General features: G+C 32.1%; 1 protein-coding gene across 2 annotated transcripts in view; it reads right to left on the bottom strand.

The window, feature by feature from the left end:
* Positions 1-23,484, bottom strand: part of KHDRBS2 (KH RNA binding domain containing, signal transduction associated 2) — a 498,248-nt gene that overhangs the window by 46,070 nt on the left and 428,694 nt on the right. For both annotated transcript variants that reach the window (XR_003044470.1, XM_006926413.1), the window contains exon 7: positions 14,845-14,927. Coding sequence is in view for 1 of the 2 variants with exons in the window: in XM_006926413.1 (XP_006926475.1) it covers positions 14,845-14,927 (83 nt within the window). In the remaining variant the exon portion in view is untranslated. The remainder of the gene's footprint in view (positions 1-14,844; positions 14,928-23,484) is intronic.

Below are 23,484 nucleotides of genomic sequence, written 5' to 3'. Positions count from 1 at the left end.
TTCCAGAAATATCTGTCAAGTAAAGATAAATTTTCAGCCCAGCTCTCATCCTCAAATTGCAAATTGGTAATTTCTTTATTTTTATATCCATTTATATAATTATCAAATCTTTCTGTTAGATTTCAAAAGCTTCCTGGAAGTGCTCCTTACAAAGCTGTAAGCCTGGTGTATAGATTAATGAGTGTAACAAACAGGTACATGAGTCAGTTCTTATCACCAACCACAACCCTCCCCCAGTGTCAGTCACGGCTTTAACCAAACATGTTGGGATGGAGAAATGGGAGACTTCACTAAGCAGCTCAAGGCTCCATTGCTTTCTTCTACACCACATTCTTGTCCTGTCACCTGTGAATTCTGTTATTCCTGGGTTTTTCCTTGAGGCTCTCTCCTTTTATTTCCAACACTAAGGGTGAAATTTACCAACATGGGATCGACCCTATTGTTATGATGGAAAATGGGACCTATTTGCAAATAGGTTTTTTCTTTTGTCTATCTCTTCTAGAACAAATCTTATCTTCCCACAGAAACTAGCTGCATATATCTCTCCTCACTCATCTCTCCCAACATATTTTTTTACTCTCCGTATTGCTGGCTACACAAAGTAATGTTTTAATAAGACAAAACAAAACAACGAAACAAAAAACCCTAACAGCTACATACAGACACATTGTCTATTTTGTAAAGCATTAAAAATCAAACAAGTGGGAATAAAAAAGCCTTCATGGAAATTATGATCTAGCAGAAAAGCCATTCAACAAGTGATAAGGAGCAATTCATGATCATTATTATTTTCCTTTCATTCATCAAATGATGAAACCCTGAAAGAGAGGAGGAATAAATTGCCCAGGTAAACGGAATGAAGACTTACAGGCAGGGGTCAGCACCAGCCAGGGTTCAGAGGCAAGAAAAGGCGTGGCTTGGCAATGACTCCTGAGTGTCCAGGAGGTTAGTATAAGGGCGAGAGAGGCCCAAGATTCTATCTCGAGAAAGACACAGAGGCCACATCTTGAAGGACCTTGTATTAGTTAAGGTAAAGAGTTTGGATTTTATCTTAGGCTACCAGTGAAGGATTTAAGAAGGGGATAGACATGCTTATATGCTTATATTTAGCCTTAATCAAATCCCTCTGTTGGTGGTAACCTTTTTTGTTGTTGCTGTATCATCAGCACTAGGCAGAGCATCAAGTACATAATAGGTACTCAACAAATATTTATCAAATAAATGAATGAATAAGTATATGCATATAGAATGAATATTTTTCTTCATAATTGCTGTCTCCCTTGCATTTTTGCATTTCTATTTCCTTTATATCTCTGCTTGGGCTTTTTTCTTAAATTGTGTGAGAAAACTTGCATATTAGGGTAAATTATTGGTGAACATAACTCATAATTATTTCATTTCATTGGATGCTACATTTAGGATCTGCAGTTTGAACTGCTAAATGTCTTTTTATTCCCCTCACAACTTTGCAGAAGTTAAAAAGCAAGACAAAAAGAAGATAATTCTGGTTAACTTCAGTAAACAGGTCAAAAAAGTATTTTTGGAAGAACAATATTGAGAACAATACATAAATTAAGTCTGAGGTTTTGGAGGTCCAAACCCAAATCTGTGAATTATAAAGAAGCATGATTTGCTTAAGTCTCTTTTTGCTAATATTTTAATAACATCTGCAGTGAAAGACAGACTCCATATCTATTAAATGCTATTTCCTTGCTGATTTAAACCTTCTTTCCTATTCCTTCACCAATTCTACCGCTCGATTTTTGAATTGAAAAATTTTAAATGGGAAGGGGCCTTAAACAAGAAATTTAGTCATTTGTCTCTTTGAAATTCTTCTCTTCTCCCCTCACAGAAGTAATGATAGCTGTAATAACCATAAAGACATATATCTAATATGTTTCAAACACTTAATACATGCAAACACTGCTAAGAGCTTTACATACCTTGTCTTAATCATCACAACAATTTTTCAGTTGGTATTAGGTAAAGTACTAAAGAAGAAATCTGTTTAGCTGATTAAGTTACTTGTCCTAACCTACCCAGCTCATCAGTGATGAATCTGGGATTTAAATCTTCATGTATCTGATGATAGAATTCATACGGACAATTTATAATTCATCTAGTCCATTATATGTATTCAAACAATCATTCTCAACTTTATCTGCATAGTACCAGACAAATATATGGGAAATAATTTACTTAAAGCCATATGATCTTGGGCTAATTGTGGTTAGAAAGATCAGATAAGCTGTGAGCTCTCCTCTACGTTTACTTGTTCTCCTTCTCAGAAACATGCAGCTATCATCAAGAACAAGGGCCTGACAAAAGCACACAAAATTCGCGACACCCTCTTATCCCCTCCTGAATTTTTTCCTCCTCTAGGAATCCTTCTCAGATCCGAAATAACCCTACAAATATACTTCCCACATATCCACATTTCTTAGTCATTGTTGTAATTTCACCTATTATTTACTTGTCTGTTTCCCCAATTAAAATAACATTTTTGTGAAGTGAGGGCTATTTGGATCATCAGAGTAGTCACAGGTAGTAACTCAGCACATGGCACACACTCAGTAGATACTCAAGATACACTGACTAAATGAATGAATTAAAGTCATTGAACTGAGGAACTTTGTATTTATTCCAATTCTAAATAGCAATCTGCTAACCTGAAAGCATCATCTAATCCACGGTATTGATCACCACCTATTCTTCCCTGTGTACTCTCCTTAAACTCCTCCTTTTATTTGGGGAACCGAATGCTATCTTATCTCACTAAGCTTTTATCATTCAGTTATATTTGGAATGAGCTCTCCAATTTCCTTTACCAATTTTCTTGCTCCTTCTATAACTTAATTTCATTTAGAGTCAACTCTGTAACTATATATAAAAAATGTAGTCAACCCTTTAATTACGTATAAGAAATGTATGAGAGACCTAAAATTTTGAGATGTTTATATTAGGAAAAGTAGATTTGGTGTTTACTTAGAAAGCTTCTAGGTGACAGAATAAAAGATGCTATTGACCTACAAAATAATAGGGGATAAGCTAGGGGAATTAGACAAGACACCTTTAAGTTATGGTAGTCTGAACCTTGGGTTTTAAAGTCTGGAGATTTTGAGTTTCCTTTTCTCCTTTTCAACTTCCCGTGAGACTGATAGCAAAACTTTTACATTCTAGTTACCTAGAAAGGTGTGACATGAAATTTGCAGCAGCTTTGCATTTAGAGTATTTTCCCCAACTGTATTTTCAGTGGACCAGTTTCATATGCTATAGAGAAAGGGGATCTCTGTTGTCTTTTAGGTAAGGCTTCCCAGAGAAACTGTTTTTAAGTTTTAAAATGTGTGGTCAGTGAAGAGATGTAATGCCTGTACGATGCAAATAAGAATGTAGATTATAGAAAGATGTCAGCTTTTGGCCTCCTTTAGCATTAATCAAGGCAGTTGGGTTTGAACTTAACTGACACTTTTAAAAAACATGTACATGTCTGCTTAGCAATTCCTATAAACACTTATTTGATTTTATGCCAGTGACACATAGTGTTGGTATAAAATAAACCATATTAAAACCCTTAAACTCTTCTCTATAACTTTCATTTTATACATTTCTGGAACAGAAATAATCAAAATGGATTTGAAAAAAATGAAACTTTCTTAAGATATTTTTATTCAAAATTAAAATAGTTTATCATTTTGTGTGTGTGTGTGTGTGTGCTCAAAATTATTGAATGAAATACATTTTTTGTGTGTATCTGTTGCAACTAAATTGCAAATACCCCTTTTTATGCTCTAGCATCACTGATTTTAACAGAATTCTAATAAGGAAAAGATCAAGGCTTTAGATAATATATTTCTAAAATATCTTTGAAATTCCATTAAGATTGCATTAATAGTTTTAAAATATTATTAGAATTTTATTATTGCATTATTTATTTATTCCTTGCATTTAACCAATAGTGTTATACAGAAAGCATTGTGTAATACAGTGGCCATCTTTGTGAAAAATATAATATAAATTTGTGTCTTCCAAAATTAACTAGCAAATTAAATACCTTATACATAAATATATAAATAAATAGACAGCATTATAACCCACTGCAGTTATTTTTCTGGCCAGTTTGTTTTGAGAAATTTAAAGATATATCTCTCATTCAAAGATTCATTATGACACAGAACTCATTAAGAAAAAGAAAAAGTCTACAGTTTCAAGAGTGGAGAACAGTGAGGTTTCCATTCTCTATTCATTTGGAGGAAAATCAGGATGTCTTCTAAAACATGGTACACAGAACACAGAGAAGAGGTATTGGAACTTAAATTCAGAGCTGCTATTTTTATTGAGAATGTCATTTTGGACAAATCATTTAATCTCTCTAAACTCCAGTTTCTTCATCTTTAATATGGCAATAATAATACCTACCTCAAGTATTAATGAGATAACCTGAGATAGCCCCATGATAAGTGCCTAATACATAGCAAGCACTCAATAAATATTAAAAAGATAACTGTCCAATCAATGAAGGCATAGACATAAAATATCTCTCTTTTCATATTCATAAAGGTTGCAGTGTTGATAGAGATTTCATCTTCTTGAAATATTCTGAAACATGACATAACCATACATGCCCTCTTAAGTTTCAGTTGATGGTATTTAATGTTCACAGGATGAAATATAGGCTGATTATTCATGAGAGAAGTGACATATTTGTTCTGCTTATAAATTAAGGATCAAGATGGATGATCTATATATAAAGCATCTAGGGTGGAATTATGATCAGCTTTGCAATGATCTCCTTATAGAAAATGAATGTTTAGAAAATACAACCTCATGCCCCAAATGAGATAGAAATACATTTAGATATGTTTGTTTTTTGGATTCAACACTGCTCATACATTTCTGCAAATGGTCTCTTTTTATAGACACTCTTTAATAATTCTAATTCAGATTGTATTTTTTGCTTACTTTGACCCTTTATTACACAAATGAGGGGTGAGCAATATCATAAAAAAAATTAAACTTCTGTTTTACTATGTGAAATTATCATTAGAACATAGCTATTATTTTCTATAAATAAGACAGTCAACTGGCTGATTAATTAGGCTCATTGGTACATGGCATTATTAAATGAACCGTTACATGCCTTTGGTACAAATACACAGAAATTATTGAACCTTTGTTTGAAATGGACATAATTCTAACTGTATTCACATATTTATTTGGCTGAATCATAATTCATGAGCTTCAGCAAGATTTCAGTGCTGTAGACATAAACATAATTTCTAATTATTTCAATGCTTTAATCTAGGTGACTTTGAGACTGAATTCATTGGTGCAAATTGCACCATGGCTATGTGTTAATGGTGATATGTTCTACTCCATTCAAATCACAAATGGAATCTCACCTCACCTGTGTTGTGTAATGTTCCAGAATAACTTGTTACTTATTAAAGCATTGTCATGTACCAGACTTTGGAAATTTAAATAAATCAACTAGTCTGGGAAAAGAATATATGAATTGATAACGATGATTCCGTTTTGACAAATCTAGTCTTTATGTGAAGAAACAAGGCCACATTCATCCAGAAACCCTCAATATATCTCAAGTCAAGTAAGGCTCTGTCATATACCACTACTGTGGCATGCTTTGAACTGAATCATAGTTATATATTTTAATGTCTTCCTTTTCTCTAATCCTCAGACTGTGAGTGGTAATTCCTTAGTACAGTGCACAAATTCCTTTTCTATCGATGTTCGAACAACCTATCTAGTTTCTTTCCTATCACTCCCTTTTACCACATCCTACATCTTGACATGGTAAAGTGTCTCCTGGAGTCACAAACCCTTTCATGATCCTGTGCCCCTGACCATAGTTATCCTTCAATCTAGATGGAACTTCTATTTCTTCACCTAGGAAGATATTTGTCGTCTTCCTAAGATACAGCTCAATTGTCAGCTTCTTATGAAAGCTTTACTCAGCCTTGCAGGCAAGCTGTCACCCCTTCCCACTTGCTTTCTGTAAGATCTTGCTCACATCTTCATGTAGAATAGCTCTCATTGTACCAGAACTTTTTTTTTTTAAATCCTTCTTCTCTACTGGCACAGTGGTTCTCAATATCTATAGTGTGCATAAACACCATATGGATACTGTGCTAAAAATGTGGATTGCCGAGCCCCATTCTTCAAATTCTGAATCAGCTGGCCTCAGCAGGGGCCCAGAAATCTGCAATTTTATTTGCAGGTATTTCTGATGCAGAAGTCTAGGACTATATTTTATGAAAAACTATATTAATTGTGAATAAACTGGTGTCTGGGCTATGTCTTATTTGTTTTGAATACATAGGTCTAGAACAGTGACATTCAATGAATGTTTGCTGAATAAACGAATGAGTAGTTTTAAAATACTATGTAATTTCTTTGTGAATAATTTATAAGCTGCCTGACAGTATAGCCATGCTGTTTTGTGACTATGTTAACAACTGTTCTCATGGAATTTTAACTAGTGGTCCAATGCCAATTTAAAGTTGCTACTGAACTTTGTCTTTGGTACTCTTTTTTTTTTTTTCAAGAAAAATTTTAAAGTTCTTGATAAAGAAATATAAGATATGCTAGGAAGTATAACTAAGAATTAGTATTCCAACAAAGTTTTAAGAATTAATATTCTAGTAAAGTTTTAAGAATTAGTATTCCAACAAAGTAGCTCCAAATCAACAAGAGAAGGCCTAAATAAAAAGGTGAACTGTTACAGAGATAAATGTACATTTCTGTGTTTAGGTTAAAAAAATCAATTGCAAAGATGCAGGATGGTTGTAGAACCGGCTTGACAGCAGTTCATTGAGAAAGAACCTAGGTTTTCAGTTAAAAACAAATTCAATAAAACTCAATAATGTGACGTAGCCACTTAGGAAAAAAACCACATGGTCAGATGATGTTGAAGGGCTTTAAAGCAAGAAGCACAGGATGTAAGAATGCCAATTTTTTTCTGTACTGGTCAACTCTCATCTGTTATATTGTACTTCAAAATCTCTGTGTCACAACTTAAGGTGGAAACTTGGACAACTGGAATGGTTTTAGAAGAGAGCCACTAGGGCATTTGGTGAAATAGGAACCACAATATACCAAGAACAGTTGAGAAAAACCCTATCTATGTGGGTATTCACCCTGGACACTGGCTTGTTACTGGTACGGTAATGTTGCTCAACAACAACAAAAAAAATCACAAAATGTTAGCATTATACAAAAATAAGTAATTATTTGGGTCATGTGCTTTGGTTTGATTGGAGGTTCACTGATCTAGGTTGGGGTTATTGGGGTTTCTGTTTTATGCTATGGATGGAGCTGGGCTTGGTCTCCATGTGGTCTGGGCTCCCCCATGTGCTCAGTCTGGAGTCCAGACTAAGGATGCAGCAGCTAACCTGGGGAAGTTCTTCTCATGGCAATGGCAAGAGAGCAAGTGGGAAACATAGTCCTGTTCACGAGTAAGTATAGAAGTGGCATTATTCTATCATTTAAAGCAGGGTACGTGATAGCGAGCAGTCAGGAAAACATACTCAGCTTAGTTTTTGAGTGGGACTGAAAAGTCACACAGCAAAGGATGTGAGCACAGGGAGGTGAAGAACTGCAGCCAAGAATGTACTCTACCACACTCTGGATGGATACTGAAAGAGGGATATTATCTTCATAAAGAAAGGCTGATATGTGGGAAAAAGCTAGATGTATTATTTGTAGCTTCACAAAGCTGATTAGTGATCAATGTATATAAATGGAGGTTACAGAGAAGGAGATATTCCTTCAGTTTATGAGTTTCCTTTTAAGCTGAAGTATTAAAAAATGAAGTAAAGTATTGGGGAGGCAATATGGTATTAGTACAAAGAGCCCAGTTTCAAGAATTGGACAGGAATCAGTTCAAAGCTTGGACATTTTACTTGTAAGCTATAAACTCTTAAGCAAGGTAAACATTCTGAGTCCTAGTTCCTTTATTTGTAACATGAGTATCAAACTATCCACATCATTTGATAATGTTTATGAAGTACCTAATATAGGCACCTGCATATAGCAACTGGTCTGTATTGTGGCTCTTATTAGAAATTATCTTTAGTATTGGTCAAGTGTTCCCTGCCCAGCCCTTCACACATCTGTCTTGCTTCTTTCACACATCTTCTATAACTAAATCATACTGAATATTATAGAATACGAGTCTACTATTACTTATACTTGTATACCAGGTCCAAAAGTTCTGAAACTAAAATTTTCTTTAACTAGGTGTCTGAAATCATTATGTAACAAAACTCTGATCTAAAGTGATAAGAAGTGATTTATAGCTATGTATATTCTATAGTTATTCATATATTTTATGCATGCAGAGGTCGGTATTCATATATTGAAATATACTCATATATTTCAATATAATAATATTTAATATATATATTTGGTCCAGATACCACTGAAAATGATATGCAATATATAGTATATGAATTGTATTACCTTTATAAAATACAATTCTGAATATAAAACATCTGGTCCACATTTTGCCCAAGGTTTCCTTTTTCCTGTTGAAGGGTATTTCTAGTTCTAAACTAATCTGCTGAGGAGAAATGACTGACATGCTGACATGTCCTGCTCTTAATAAATGGTTAAGCAGGTTTCAGTTACTAATTGGGATACTTCCTTAAAAGTTCTTTGGGGAGACTTTTCATTCAAATGACTAGGGAAAATGGTTTTTCTAACGTCTCATTAGAGTCTTAGAAAAATAACCTTAATGGTAAATTTTGAAGTAAAAATGATTATTTAAGCAGGTAGTTTAGTTATCATTGAAATTAACCTTAAAGTAAGAAAAAATTAACAAATACAATGACTACATAATGAATAATTTGATGAAAAACACAATTTATTTCCCAAAACTAATAACAGTTATTCTAGATGCCTAAAATAAATATGACAGATGAGGACAATAAAAAAAATAGTTTGTATCGAGAGCTGAGTCACACTCTGATGAGATCAATTTAAATAATACCACATGCAGCATTTATGCATGCAGACAGAGGTCTATAGATGGCATGAAAATACAGCTAACTTGTAGAATAACTGTGGGAAGAATCTCAAATCCAATAACTGTCTGTAAATTCAATGCCACCATTGACTAGAGTTTGAGACATAAAAGAATTGAATTACGAAATGAGGGTGAGTCATTTTACAGCAAATACTGTGCCACTTAAATGAATAGGACAAGCTGTTATATACTTAACATTATAACTTTTATTAAATTACAGGGTAACTGCAGTGCCTTATACTTAAGTTTTCACTAGAAGGGTTTCTGTAGCCTCTTAGTCTCATATTAAAATTGTAGCCTAAAAACAATAGTTAATATAAAATAATTTCATTCCTTTTTTTCTTGCTTAGAAGTATCCTTTGGTCAGAGCCTTTTGAAAAGCATGCAAATAATTCGCTACATTCTTATATTGAATGCATATTCTCCCTGGTATGTTCAGGTACATAACAGAAACCTGAATTGAAACAATAAATTAATTTAGATTTTAGACAATATCTGTTAGTCTTTATGTCTGAGGTCTCTGGAGTCAGCAGACATGATTTTGAATTCAACATTTACTACTTGAATGAACTTGAGAAAGTTACTTAATATTTTTAAGCTTCAATTTCTCTCTGCCTCACATGTCTTTGCAAGGATTAAATGAGATAAAGTGGCCTAAATAATTAGCATAGCAGCTAGAACAAAACTAACGTTAGTTATTATGACTCATGATTTCCAACTAGCCTCTGAAAAACAGAGCAGTAGTTCCTATCCCTTAGGCTGACACTTGAGGAGCTAAGAAGTTGTGCATGGGGGTCTAAGAACCCGTTTTTTCACTGCATATTCTGCCTTTTTTGGATGTTGTGCTGGATCTTTTCCACTTCTACTCTTCTCTCCAAATGCTCTAAACCCTGGAGATGACTAATGGCAACTTATCTACTGGGTCTCTCACCTGCTGCCTCCTAACGGGTTCAGCCAAGGGGAGCAATGGTAGGAGACTGGAAGGAGAGAAGTGAGTGTGATCAGCGTAATAACCGCCTGGAGCTTCCTCCTTGTGGGATGGAAGTGGCTGCCATTCTGAATCAGCTCCTATCAGGAGCCCTCTTTGACAGCTTTCTCTCCTTTTTATTCCTAGTTTTGGTGGCAAACACCCTGCCCCAGGGAAATAAGCACCAGGGTACTGCATTGTCTCTTCTGGTTTCACTATACTCTGTCACTGAAAATAGTTCCCTTATTAAATTCTCCTTAAATAATCCTAATTTAAGAGTCTCATTTTTTCCCTGCACTGTAGACCCAGATGTATAGACAGGTATTCAGAAAGGGTCTACATCCCAGAAAACTTTGAGAACTATTGACTCATATATCAGAAGGAGATATATCTTTGCAATCAGCAAATTATTTCATTAATTTACAGAAAAGAGGATTCTCTTTTTGCTTCAGGAAAGTAAAGGCTTCCGTTTTTGATATTTTGCTTATTACATCAACCTGTAGTTAAAAAATTTACACTGAAAAATTATAAATTCTTAACATTTTGCATCCCAATTAAATTGCTGATAGAATAAAATATTGGAATGGGTCTTTTGACTTTCATTTGCAATATTACTATTTGTTTCTAAGTACTGTTAATGAAAGTTTCTCTTTTCTACATCTATTATTTGGCTCAGTATAAATTCTTGCTTAAAATTGGGCATTAAGAAAAAGCAATTGGTTGGTAAAACCTTATGAATTTACATAATTTCAGAAGATTGATCTCTGAAAATGTTAATGACTTTGAAGAATACATTAATATGTTAAAATGGGGTATCAATATATGAACAGAATTTAATATTTGGTCCAATTAAAGGTGTTAATCACAGGATGTAACTTGTCTTCAGCCAAAGAATTCAAGTAATTGAGTTCCTCTGGAAATTGCAATACTAGTACAATTTGAAGCTTGCCTACTAAATTCGTCATTTATTTCTTTACTTTTTCTCCTCATAGACACAGAGCAAGAAAAAATGATGGCTGGAGACCAGTCCTTAATATGTCATTTAGTAGAGCTGCCTCTTAAGGACTCTTTAGTGAAGTTCCTTTTCTGTTCTATTTGAAATTTTCCAGAACTAAAGACACCTTATCAGACAAGCGGGGATTAGTTAAAATTGTTATAGCTTCTGAACTTCAAGTGAACCTTTTTAGGGTTGTTACCTTGTGTACTTCCCTTAGACTCTCTACTGAAAATGATATAATTATTCCATTTCGGCACCTGCCAGATTCTACTTTATAATTTTCGCAAATTCTGTACTCACTTGTGCTGACTAACTAGTCAATTAAAGATAATTTTCTCTAAATATTTTTAGTTTTTTATCTCAGTTCTCCTAAGTCACCAGTATAATCTATTTTTTTTATCTTCAGTCAGCATTTATTCTGATTTCGACCATGACAATGTTAAAATAATATTCATATTGTTTGTAAATAATAAGGAAGTTTTATGCACATAGTTATCTTTATACTATTTCTTTAGAAACTTACTTTGCATTTCCTTCCATAAATCCAAATCACACTTAAAATCCAACTTGAAAAAAAAAAAAAACCAATTCTAGACTCTTGTAGATAATGAACTTTCACTTCTAATTTCTAATACTTGATTATCTTATAGTAGTTCTTTCACTTATATTTATTTAAATATATACACGGCTTGCAAATGGCTCCTCAAAAATTTTTTAGTTTTCGCAAATTCTGTACTCACTTGTGCTGACTAACTAGTCAATTAAAGATAATTTTCTCTAAATATTTTTAGTTTTTTATCTCAGTTCTCCTAAGTCACCAGTATAATCTATTTTTTTTATCTTCAGTCAGCATTTATTCTGATTTCGACCATGACAATGTTAAAATAAGGAATCTGAAAGTGGGGATTTAATACATTATGTAATAAATTTTCTCAATGTTTATCCATTTGTATTACAAATTGGTATTAAAGTTAAGAATACTTCCACACAGAGTTTTCTGAAATAATAGTGTTAATTTCATTTATTAATGCATTTATTTATTTATTAATGCATTTATTTTTATTTATTTTTATTTCATTTCTTCCTTACTGAGAACTTCTAGTGTGCCATACACTATACTAGTATTGAAGCTATGTTTTGGCCAAAATACATATTTCATAATTATTGTAATAAAGAATATTATTTTATAATAATTATAATACAGAATATTAGTATCATTTTGACTAATTTCATGACTTGATTTCTTTATCCTTTTTTATTTACCACTAAGATATCTCAGAAATGTAAATTTTAGTCAGTAGAGATGATACATATAATTCTGAATATTGTATTCTCTTTGAGGGATGAGACTCTTATTTGTTGGTATACATTAGGCCAATAATTCATTATTCAACAATCATCTAACCCACACATATTCTATGAAAGACTCAATGCTAGATAATGTAAAGGACATGATGGTGCACCAGACAAGGATTCTGGGCAAGAAGTAAGAGTGGTAAGGGAGAGTAGTACACAAATGATCCCAATATAAGATACAGAAAGTGCCAAATAAAAATGAAGACATGGTGGTACTGGAATTCAGGGCAGATACAGGTTCACAAATAAAGAATTGAGTGAGGAAAGACTTTTTGGAAGAGTTAGATTTGAGCTAGACCTAGAAGAATGGGGAGAATTTAGTCATAGAAAATTGAATGGATAGTAAAGGGAAAAGAGAAGGTAGCACAAAGCACATAGAATGTGTCCTTTTACATATAAATCATACTTTGTTAAAACAAAAGTATTTTCCAAAATTATTTTATGTTGCCATTATTTTTTATACATAATCACGTGCAATTATTTTAGTACTCACTTTTAGAATATTCACATATAAATTATCCTAATTCCCAATTTTTTCTTCTTCTTTGTCTCTTGGCATCAGTTATGCCTATTTATATTTAACCAGAAGAAAGATGTATAAAGTTCCTTACTTTCAGAAAACTATTTCAAAATCTTTACAAGCTAAATGTAGCTCTACAGAGCTTCAACGAGAAATAATTTTACTCATATTCTGGTTGTTTGTAGTGTGGTAATTGTGCTTTCTACCAAATAGTTTCTGAAAAAAGTTACAGAACTTTATTATCACTATTGTTATGTACTAATATACAACAATGAACTAGCAATTTAATTGAAAATATTAGTTTTAAGTATGTAGCCAAGTTGCATATACTGCTCTATTCAGTGTCTGTGATGTAATGCTAAACTTTCCCCAATCTTAAATAACTGTGCTGTGTTCCAATACATAATTGGGATAATTAAGATATTACCTATAGTAAAAGCTCTTAGTTTATAATGATTTTTCTATTTAACCTACTGTAAATTCACCAATTACTAAAAGTTGAAGATGTCATTTTCATAATGATATCTTATGCTTAGCTTTAAAGGTATCAGCTCACACTCATCTTTCTCCTAATTGCCTATAGTATTCTCTTTAAATAGAATTTCCCTTAACCCCTTTCATTATGCTGTCCCTCAGGCCACAAAAAATGCACACTTATGTAATACATGTAGATTTCCTCCACCTTATAATGACCTAAAGTTGTTTCTTTCTTTGTCACCTTCCCTCCTCTAAATATTACTTACTAAATCATTCAAATTTCTTTGGGTGTCAATATAGTTGATCAAAAAATGGTCAATTCTATAATGATTTTGTGACAATGAGTTCTATTGGTTTCTGTCAATCACAAATAGAATCACTTAATTAACCTCATACCAACTCCGACTTTTCCATGAAATTTGTAACTAGGTAAAAAAATTGTTTTTTCCAGAACAAAACTTGAGACTGATTTTTCTAAAAATTCATTTGTTTTACATCAATTTTTTTCATAACTGCAAGAGAATAGAGACAACCCAAATGTCTTTAAACTGGTAAATGAAGATACTGTGGTATACCCTTACAACAAAATACTTCACAGTAATGAAAAGGAACAAAACACTGATATGCATAACAACATGAATATCAAATGCATTATGTTAAGTAAAGAAGCCAAACTCAAAAGGCCACATATTGTATTGCTTCTATTATATGACATTCTAGAAAAAAAACAAAACTGTATTGACAAAAAAACAGGTCGTGGTTGCCAAGGCCTGGGTTGCTAAGCTGTCTGTAAAGGTCCATGAGGAAACATCTAGGACTGATTAAAATGCCCTGTATCTTATTTTCGGCGGTGGTTACATGATAGTTTGCATTTGCCAAACTTATACAACCATACCCTCAATGGGTAAAATTTAGGCATATAAATACTACCTAAATAAATTTGACTTTAAACAAGCAAAAATTCATTGACATCACAAATTTTGAGACAATCAAAGAGATATATTCAACGAATCATTTAGAAATCTATCATAAAGGCAAGGAATTCTTGATTCATTAAGATATTTGATTAATTTCCCTGTGTTCAGAGCACCAATAACATCTCCTTATCTTTTGTATTACAAATGAAAATTACATTTTAGAGAAAAAAGTTACATTGAACAAGTAACTTGATTTCATTGTCTTAATTATGAAGTCACTAAAATAATTTCTAAAAATAACAGTATTTCATTAAATACACACTTGTTAATAAGTTGATTGGTTATGATAATCATCTAGTCTTAAAATAACACACTATTTCATTATTAACAATTGCAAGATTATCATCTTTTACCTCTCAGAGGAAACAGCTTGATTCAGAAAGACAATGGAGAAAAAAACATGACTAGAAACTCTCACATAATATAACTGATATTCAGATACAAGAAATAAAATAGCAGGATTAAAAATAATCCTGGGAAGGATGCTTTAGACAGTAAACGCCTTACCTTTGCGTTTGTGTAGCATAGCTGTTATCATATGTCTCATAAGTCTGGTCATCATATTCACCCCCGTAGCCATCATCATACCCCTGAAGCAGAAAATGGTGGAAAGACCTATTAGCAATCAATTGGATTAATTGTGACATGTTTTTCCTTAATTGAGATTTTATATGAGATTGATTTAGATTTTAGGTTTGGTTAGTTACTCTGCATCAGAGTTTACTAGATGAATAATTTCCACATGACTTTGAATAATATTTCATGGATTGGATATTAATGTTGAATAATTAAATTCAGTACATCACTGAAGTATTAATACCTATGCTAGGATGTATTTAAAGTTTTGGTTAATACTAATGAAGATGATTTAAGAAATTAAAAATAAGTTTTTCTTTTGAAAATATTATGGGTAGATAAAAACAAATGTGATAACCCAATGGTGGCACTAACATATTTATTACAACCCCATGGGAGTTTATTCTTCCCTTAATAGTAACTGTAATTAAGACTGACACTATGAAATTCAGGATCTTTAAATTGTAATTAACTTTCTGTAAAAAATATGTAGTCATTATTGCTAAACAAACAAAAAAAAATAGAAGAGAAAGAAAGGAAGGGAGGGAGGAAGGAAAGAAGGAAAGAAAAAAAAGGAAGAAAGAAAGATAAATAAACAAAACAAAGACCATTTATTTTGTTGTGCATTCTATGGTTTTTAAATCTCATAAGTAAAATAATGTTGTATGATGAGTTTGATTACCTGACTATATTAACACTAATAATGCTAATGTAGATTTGTCATTGCAAAATGTGCAAGCAACCTAGCAATTAAAAATTTTAGTTATCCATCACTCTGTGAATGATTTAGTTTTAGTTCCCTTTGTGGTCATTGGCTTTACTTTAAGCTCTCTTCATTCATCTTGATTACTACCTATTTCTGAAAAAATCTTTAGTTTTTCTGCTTCTGGACATTTGCTGGTGTGTTTTTTTCCCCTGGAATGTACTTCTATACCATCCCGCCAATTTATAACTTCATTTTAGTCTGGAGGCTTATAAATCTATCTTGTTTAGAAATGTAAACAGAAATGTGTAGATGTGAAAGTTACCACATTAATCTCAACTAAGACTCCTGAGATCATTTAATCTGAAGAGTAATATTTTTCATCAATTTAAAAAAGTTTTTAAAATATTATTTCTTTATTATTTTTCTATCTGGTTTTCTTTTTATAGAATATTTATATATGTGGTCTTCTGAGTATAACTTCCATTTCTTTAATTTTTTCATTCATGGTTTCCAGCTCATTATATTTTTGCTCTGTAGTATGGGATAGTTTTCATCTGTTGAAATACTACTGATTTAAAGACCATTTTATAGCACATGATCTTCAGGAAGTTTTTCCTGCTCTTTCCAAGTGTATGGCAACTCTCTACTCTCTGAATTCCAATGGCCTGTGTTTTTTTTGTTGTTATTATTATTATTTTTTTCCTCACTGGTACTTAAAATATCTAAATGTGTACTGTATTTTTCTTACAATTTTCTCTCTTTTTAGAGAATTTAAGTTCCTACATAGCAGGAACTATATCATAATCATTTTTTTTTTTACGGTGCTTAGCACAGTGTATTCCAGAGAGTATCTGCTCAATAAATATCTACTGAATTGTTACATTAGTACAAAGGAGACTGTTCTCATCCAGTATAGATATCGATTGGCTCAAATCAATCACCACTAAAATAGAAATATTTCATATGATGGTTATATAGTCGTATTGCCTCTGTTTATGAAGGATAGCTTTACTAATTGCTCTGTGGAAGACTATTTTATTTTCTGTCTTCACTTACACTTTTATTTATTTTAAGTCTTACACAGAAAATCCACAGAATATGTAGAAATCCTTGAAATTTTCGTTTATGTTGGCAAGTAAAATTAAAAGGAAATCTCAAATATATATGTCAGAACTTTACTCATTTGTTCGTGATGTGAACAACTTTGTTCTGAATTGGACAATGGTTTTCACATACTAGAAGAATATTTCCTCAATTTTGTGTTCTATGCAAAATGTAATGGCTATAGACATAATACACTTTAAATCTGCATTATTGGTGTTTTCTCTATCATTTTCTTCAGTCTACATAAACAATCTAACAGAAGATTAAGTCCTGGCTTTTTAGGTTTGACAATATCTGTGGCATAAGTACTCTCGCCATGGCTAATTTCAAGTTGTCAACATGATGGCTTTAAACACAGATTTGGAAAGAGATAAATAGTAGCACACCATTATATATTACTTCCACCATGCAGATACAATAGACATAAAAAGCTCGGAGGATAGATTATAATAAATAATTAGATAATAATGCCTTTTTAAATGTTAACTATGTCTTTAATGTAATTTATTTAATTTTAAGTATATATAACTTAATTTTTAATAATAGTTGTGTTTAACAAGCAATTCACAAAATTATTACAAGGGATCTCTCTTGTGAGCCAGCATGTCAGCTCTAGCATATCACCGCTCTTGGTCTACTAGAGGAGACCAAAAGAGATATAAAAAATTGAAATATCAATGGAAAGTGTTTCAATGGAGTATGCAATAGGTACTATGAGAACACTGAAAGGAATGCCTAAATATGTCTGAGAATTTTAAGGAGAACTTCTCAGGGAGGGCCTCATTTGAGATGGTGATTTATACATAAATATATATTTTCTAAGTGGACAAGCAGGTAGTATGAGAGCACTCCAATTTCTAAGAGCATCAAGTGTGAATGCATTGCAACATGAAAGAAAACATTGTGTTTGGTGACTTGCTAGCAGTTGGATCTAACTAAAGCACAGAATGCTTAAGAAAGGGTAGGCAGCTAGGCTAAATAAGTAGGAGTCAGGACTGAAGTGCTTCCTCTGCCATGGTAAGAAGTTGATCAGTATCCTATAACAAAGGAATCATGGAAAGGTTTCAAGCACTGGAATAACAATATATAGAATGCATTTTATAAATTTCATTTGACTCTTTAAAAAATTCCAAGTCTTTTGGGACTAAGCTCCATTTTTCCCTCTACTTTCTTGAGCATGTTAATTATAGTCACTATAAAACCTTTGGATGATAACTATAACATCTGAATCATTTGTATCTTCATCTTTTCTCTTGCTTTTTGTTGATTTGATATTGTTTTTAGCATGCCTTATAATTTTTCACTGAACTCTCAGTATTGTGTATGTAAACTTATAAAGGATTTTGGCTAATGGTGTTTTCTTCCATCGGATTAAGGGTTCCTCTGGCAGGCAGTTATAATAGCAACAGATAACTTTGATGTCATGGAGAAATGGTTTCAGGCAACTGGATAGAAGAAATCTGAAGCTCACATAGTCTGGGCTAGAGCTGTCACTCTGGAAGTCATCAACCTATAGATGACAATTGAAATAACAACCATTGTTCAGAGTGTTTCCTGAGAAGAGCAACTTAGGCTACATCATACTTTACATGAACATTGCATTATAAGCCCCACTTCCACCCTTTAATTGGTCTTTATATCATTAGGAAATGAAGGCACAAACATCAACTGTAGTAAATATAATGATGTTTTCTACAAGAAGATCCCGTAATACAAAGAAAATCAGTCTTGAACTTATAAAAATAGACATTATCTTTTGAAGGGTCTGTGGTAAAATCCCCATGCCAATGTATTTCTTAACAGTGACCTGTGAGTATATCTGTGTGTATACTACCCGTTGACACTAAATAAAAAAAATGCTGACAAAATGGGAAAGAAACATAAACAGAATATATATTAAATTTCCTCTAGAAATAGAGCTTTTCTAATTAACATTCATTTATAGAGTTTTTGAAGGTTTCTTGTAAAAGAGTTTAGAACATCTCTCCTCACATATTTTAGAAAATACTTGCTTCCAAATATTATATTATGTTATTGACAGTTTGGCTAATAATTACCGTATTGAATTTTCTTATTTTAAAAAGTTAAGTTGGACCATATGAAATTACTATTTTTGTAGTGTGTACATATATATATATATTACATATATTATACATACTATATATATATAGTATATATGTTTGAACTGTAGTTAAACCTAATATATTAGAAACTATAAAATGACATGTTTTTGTTAGCTAAAGAGAAACAAAAATGTCTTGGGATGCTAGTAAGCTACTGTAGCTTCTAGAAGAAACTCTTTTGAAAATTTAAATGATATGAAATGTCATCCAGACTCTGTTATATTACCCACACTTTCTTTGAAGACTTTTAAATTCCACAGGCCTTGATGACAGAGTTAGCATTTGATTATTATTCTCATTTTGGGGTTTTATTTTCTGTAGAAGGTCAGCAGATATTAAAAGAAAATAAAAAGGAAATAATGTGGAATTTTCTAAAACAATTATAGAAAAAAATAAAGTCAAGCTGCATGCAATCGAGAACCATAAAATATTCTAGAATTAAGTAATTTAATTATGAGGGTCGAGATCATAAATTTGTCACCAAACATTAAAATACTAGGCACAGAAGCAATTTGCAAATTCTGCCCTTTAATGTTATTGAATATAATTAACAGGTCAGATAGGAACATGACATTTAACTTTCTTTATGAAGTGTGGTTAATTCTTATAAACATACGTTCCTTTCTTTTGAGTTAAAATACATAGCATGTCCACTTTATAGATAATCTCTTGTTACTATGAAAGCACTTCATTGTAATAGTTCAGATTTTAAAACATATCATGAAATATTATTAAAACAAAAATTAAACACAGAATACTAATGTTTTAATAGACACTATTCCCTTAGGATAAAAATGATCAATGCTTCAGATAAGTATCTGAATTATTTATACTTTCTTATGTTTCTTTTCTTTAAACTTCTTTAAAACTTCTTTACAGTTTTATTTTTATGTGAATATCTCCATACACTTTTATCATACATTTTCTGCTTGATGTTGAATAGATGAACTTCTTATAAAATAGAAAAGATTTTAATAGTATCTTCCCATCTCTTTTTCCCACTGAAAGAATGGGTGCCTATTACTGACTGCTGGCTGGTTTGGATCAACATGGCAATGGATACCTCTCAATGTGTAGCTTTTGTTACTGGTGCAGTAAGTCAGCTCACTCACTCACTGTGGGAAGTCATTATCTGTTCAAAACTATCTTATGGCATGAGGATTCCATATAGTCAGTGAGGAACCACTACGCCTAATTCTAGCTCTTCGATGAGGTGATATTTCAATTTTCTGAAAGTTTCCTATGGAAATAGATGAATAAGTCCTTAATAAGGGGAAAGGTACTCTATTACATCTTTATCTCCTAGGTGGATTGTAGCTATTAAACAAATTCCTCATGTAAATATAAACTCAATGTGAAAGCTGAAAACTATATTTCTGAGATCTAACTCTTTGGAAATTATAAATTCCCAAGTAACTATGAGACCATCTCTGACAGCCGTGCATATACATACTCTACACTGCAAAATTAATCTTGAGGGAGGCTAAATCTAACTTTTAAAGCATTCCAGTAAAATCAAATAACAAACCTTAGCAGGTACATATGAAGATTATATACAATTAAAGATGAAATTAATAACATTCCATTCAACTGAACAACATTTGGTTTCGTATATAATAAGAATGTATTAGGAGGTAACTACTTGACAGTATGTGAAGTGCTTATACACACAGTATTTCATTAACAACCTAAATCAACCCCATGAGGAATGTTCTCTATCTTTATATCCATTTTACAGGCTGGGACAAAAGTAATTGCATAAGGCCATAGCCTATCAGCAAGTCGCCTGGGCAGAATTCAAATCCAGTCTTTTAAATTGTCTAGTGTTTAATCTCTAGTTGTTTTACTAAAGGTTTAATATCATTAATGACAAAATATAATTCTCATAACTATTTTAAAATTATTTTGAATATATAAGTTTTTATTAAAAAGGTTTGAGATTTTAGCAGTTAAAACAGACATGGGGAAATAATTTTAAAATATTTTGGGTTAGTAATTTTTTATTATCTATTATTTCTTATTTTATTATTTCTTAAAAGCAGTGTTCTACTTTTAACTGTCAAGAACTCTGCAGGGTCTGAGATTTTAATCTACTTATAAGTTAACAAGCTAGCCTGTTACTGTTTCATGGATGCCGGCAGAAAACAAGACTCTTGGGTCAGAGACAAGGGACTGCACAGTGAAGCAATAGCCAGAGCTTCATATTAGTTTGTGCTAGTTCTCCATGTGTCCCACATTCCACAAGAGATAGTGCAGGTGGGGCCAACTCAGATGTCTTTGCACTCATTGGGTTGCATTACAGGGGAAGAAGAGATAGCTTAGGGAATCTTAAAACAAAGGGAAGCAAACCTACTCTTAATTTGGGGGGAGATGTTACCTTATACTTTTAGCAGCATTTCTTACTAAAAGCACAGTCTTGAGAAATAGGAGTAAAGAGCATCAAGGCCCTGTATTATTGCCATACCCAGCTGGAAAGTGCAGGGTCATTCAGGGTCCATGGCAGATTGCTTCTGCCAATAAGAGAGAAGCAAAACATGTGAAATCTAGGAGTCCTTTTACAGCGATTTACAGTATGGAGGAAGAAAGGATGGCTTATTAAATTGGATCAGCAGATGATAATATGTGCCTTTAATTTTATCTCTTCAGCAACATTCAGTGTGCTTTCTCTTTTATTCTGCATTCCTTTTGTCTCCTAGTTTTCTATACTGTTTTAGCCATGAGTTGTGCCAGCCAGCAACCCTTTTCTGTCAGTAGCAATAAACATTGTCAATTGTGATATATTATCTCCTAAAACATAAATATATATATTTTAGTGAGGTTCCCTGGTTCCTGCAGAATATTAACATTTTCTACCAAAATAATTTCAAATATGCTTTCTTCTACTGGGAAGAACGACTGTAAATAAATTTCCAAAGTTTTACAAGTTTTAAAGCTTCTCTAATAATATTTTTGGTGATCAATATTATTTAATGTAGTTTAAGTTTCCAAGTAGGTGATTTTTGATCATAAACACTTGTGTTAATTTTCTGTTAAAACAATTATATAATAAAGCAAGCGAGATATATCATGAGCTCTAGATTAAGAAAAATAATCAAACTTTGTATTGGTGAGGACATAGGAAAGCAGTAGTTATTTACAGAATGCTTCTAGGACATAATTCAAATTAGATCTCCTGTAATATTTTAGTTATTTTTCCCTAGTATGCCAAGAAAGGTACTTAACTTTGTGTTTTTTTGAAAAGATTCATTTGTCAGTACAGTTCCCCCACCCTTGTTTTTGTAAGTGCCTTTTACTACTTTAGAATTCAGAGAACAATATATTCAATCTAGTTAATGATCAGAACTATGACTAATGAAACTGGAAGTTTACAATAATGTACTAATGAGTGCTAGTTTGCCAATGGATCCATTTTAACTGTGTTAATACTTTATGTACTTCACATTGTAGGCATCATTACTACTTCATAATAGAACTTTAAAAACAGTCATATAAGTCTCTAAGGCCTTCTAACACACTCAACAGAAAAAAAGACAGTTAAAATTGGTATATCCTGTCATGACTAAGAACAAGGTCAAGTTTTAGAAGATAATTCATATTTCTCACTTGTAAGTACCAAAAGGTTAAAGATGAATAGAAGGGCATTATCATATCTTAATATATTGCTAATCACAGGAATCCAGTGGGCTGGCCTCACAGAGGGAGAGGTTTTATTTTAAAGATCTTTTTACCACCAGTAATCTATATAGTGCCTTGAGGTTGCCGCTGTGTATTTTATATTTATGCTGCTTTTTTAGGCCATATGAAACCAAAGTCTAGAAGTTGTTAACATCATCATAGTTGATATGATTCAAATGATCTAACTCAACCTATATATGGCAGGGGATAAATTAGAAAAAAAAAAACAGAATGCAAAAATTCAACATCTTATAATGATTCCTGCCACACTTCTTGGTAATATGATTTGGGTTGTTGAAACAGGGATTTTATAGCTTGTAAAACAAGAGTATAATGGCATGACGTATCTATTTAATATTTTTTGATATTTCTTTCCCCAAGGTCCTTGAGTTTTTATCTTCAGTAACATTTTTCAATTAGAAAACAATTTAAGAACCTATTATTTACATTTATAAATAAAGCAATTTTGATATTTTTGTTTTACACAACTATTACTTTCTAATAAATTATGTATCAGACAAATGAGTTTCAAAAATAAATAATTTTACATAAATTGATTAGGTAATTTTCATGTTTATGGTGATTTTTTTGTTATATGGTACCACATATCATACAAATTCTCTTATTTTCCTAAGAGGGAAGCATTTATTAAACTTTTTGTGATTCCTATGATTAGAAATATATTAAGATATGATAATGCCCTTCTATTCATCTTTAACTTGTTGGTACTTACAAATGAAAAACTTACATTGTCTTTTAAAACATGATCCTTACCGTCTAATAACCACTAACTGTTGTTTGTGTCTATGAGTTTGTCTTGTTAGTTTGTTGCTTTCAGTTTTATATGCCACATATGAGAGAAATCGACACACAAGGGTATTTATATATGTTGTATTATTGAATTGCACACTTGAAACCTATATATTATTAACTCATGTCACCCCAATAAATTTAATAAAAATA

Source organism: Pteropus alecto, unplaced genomic scaffold, assembly GCF_000325575.1.
Source record: "Pteropus alecto unplaced genomic scaffold, ASM32557v1 scaffold7, whole genome shotgun sequence".
NCBI classification, from domain to species: Eukaryota; Metazoa; Chordata; class Mammalia; order Chiroptera; family Pteropodidae; genus Pteropus; species Pteropus alecto.
This window is presented reverse-complemented; position numbering and strand designations above follow the sequence as displayed.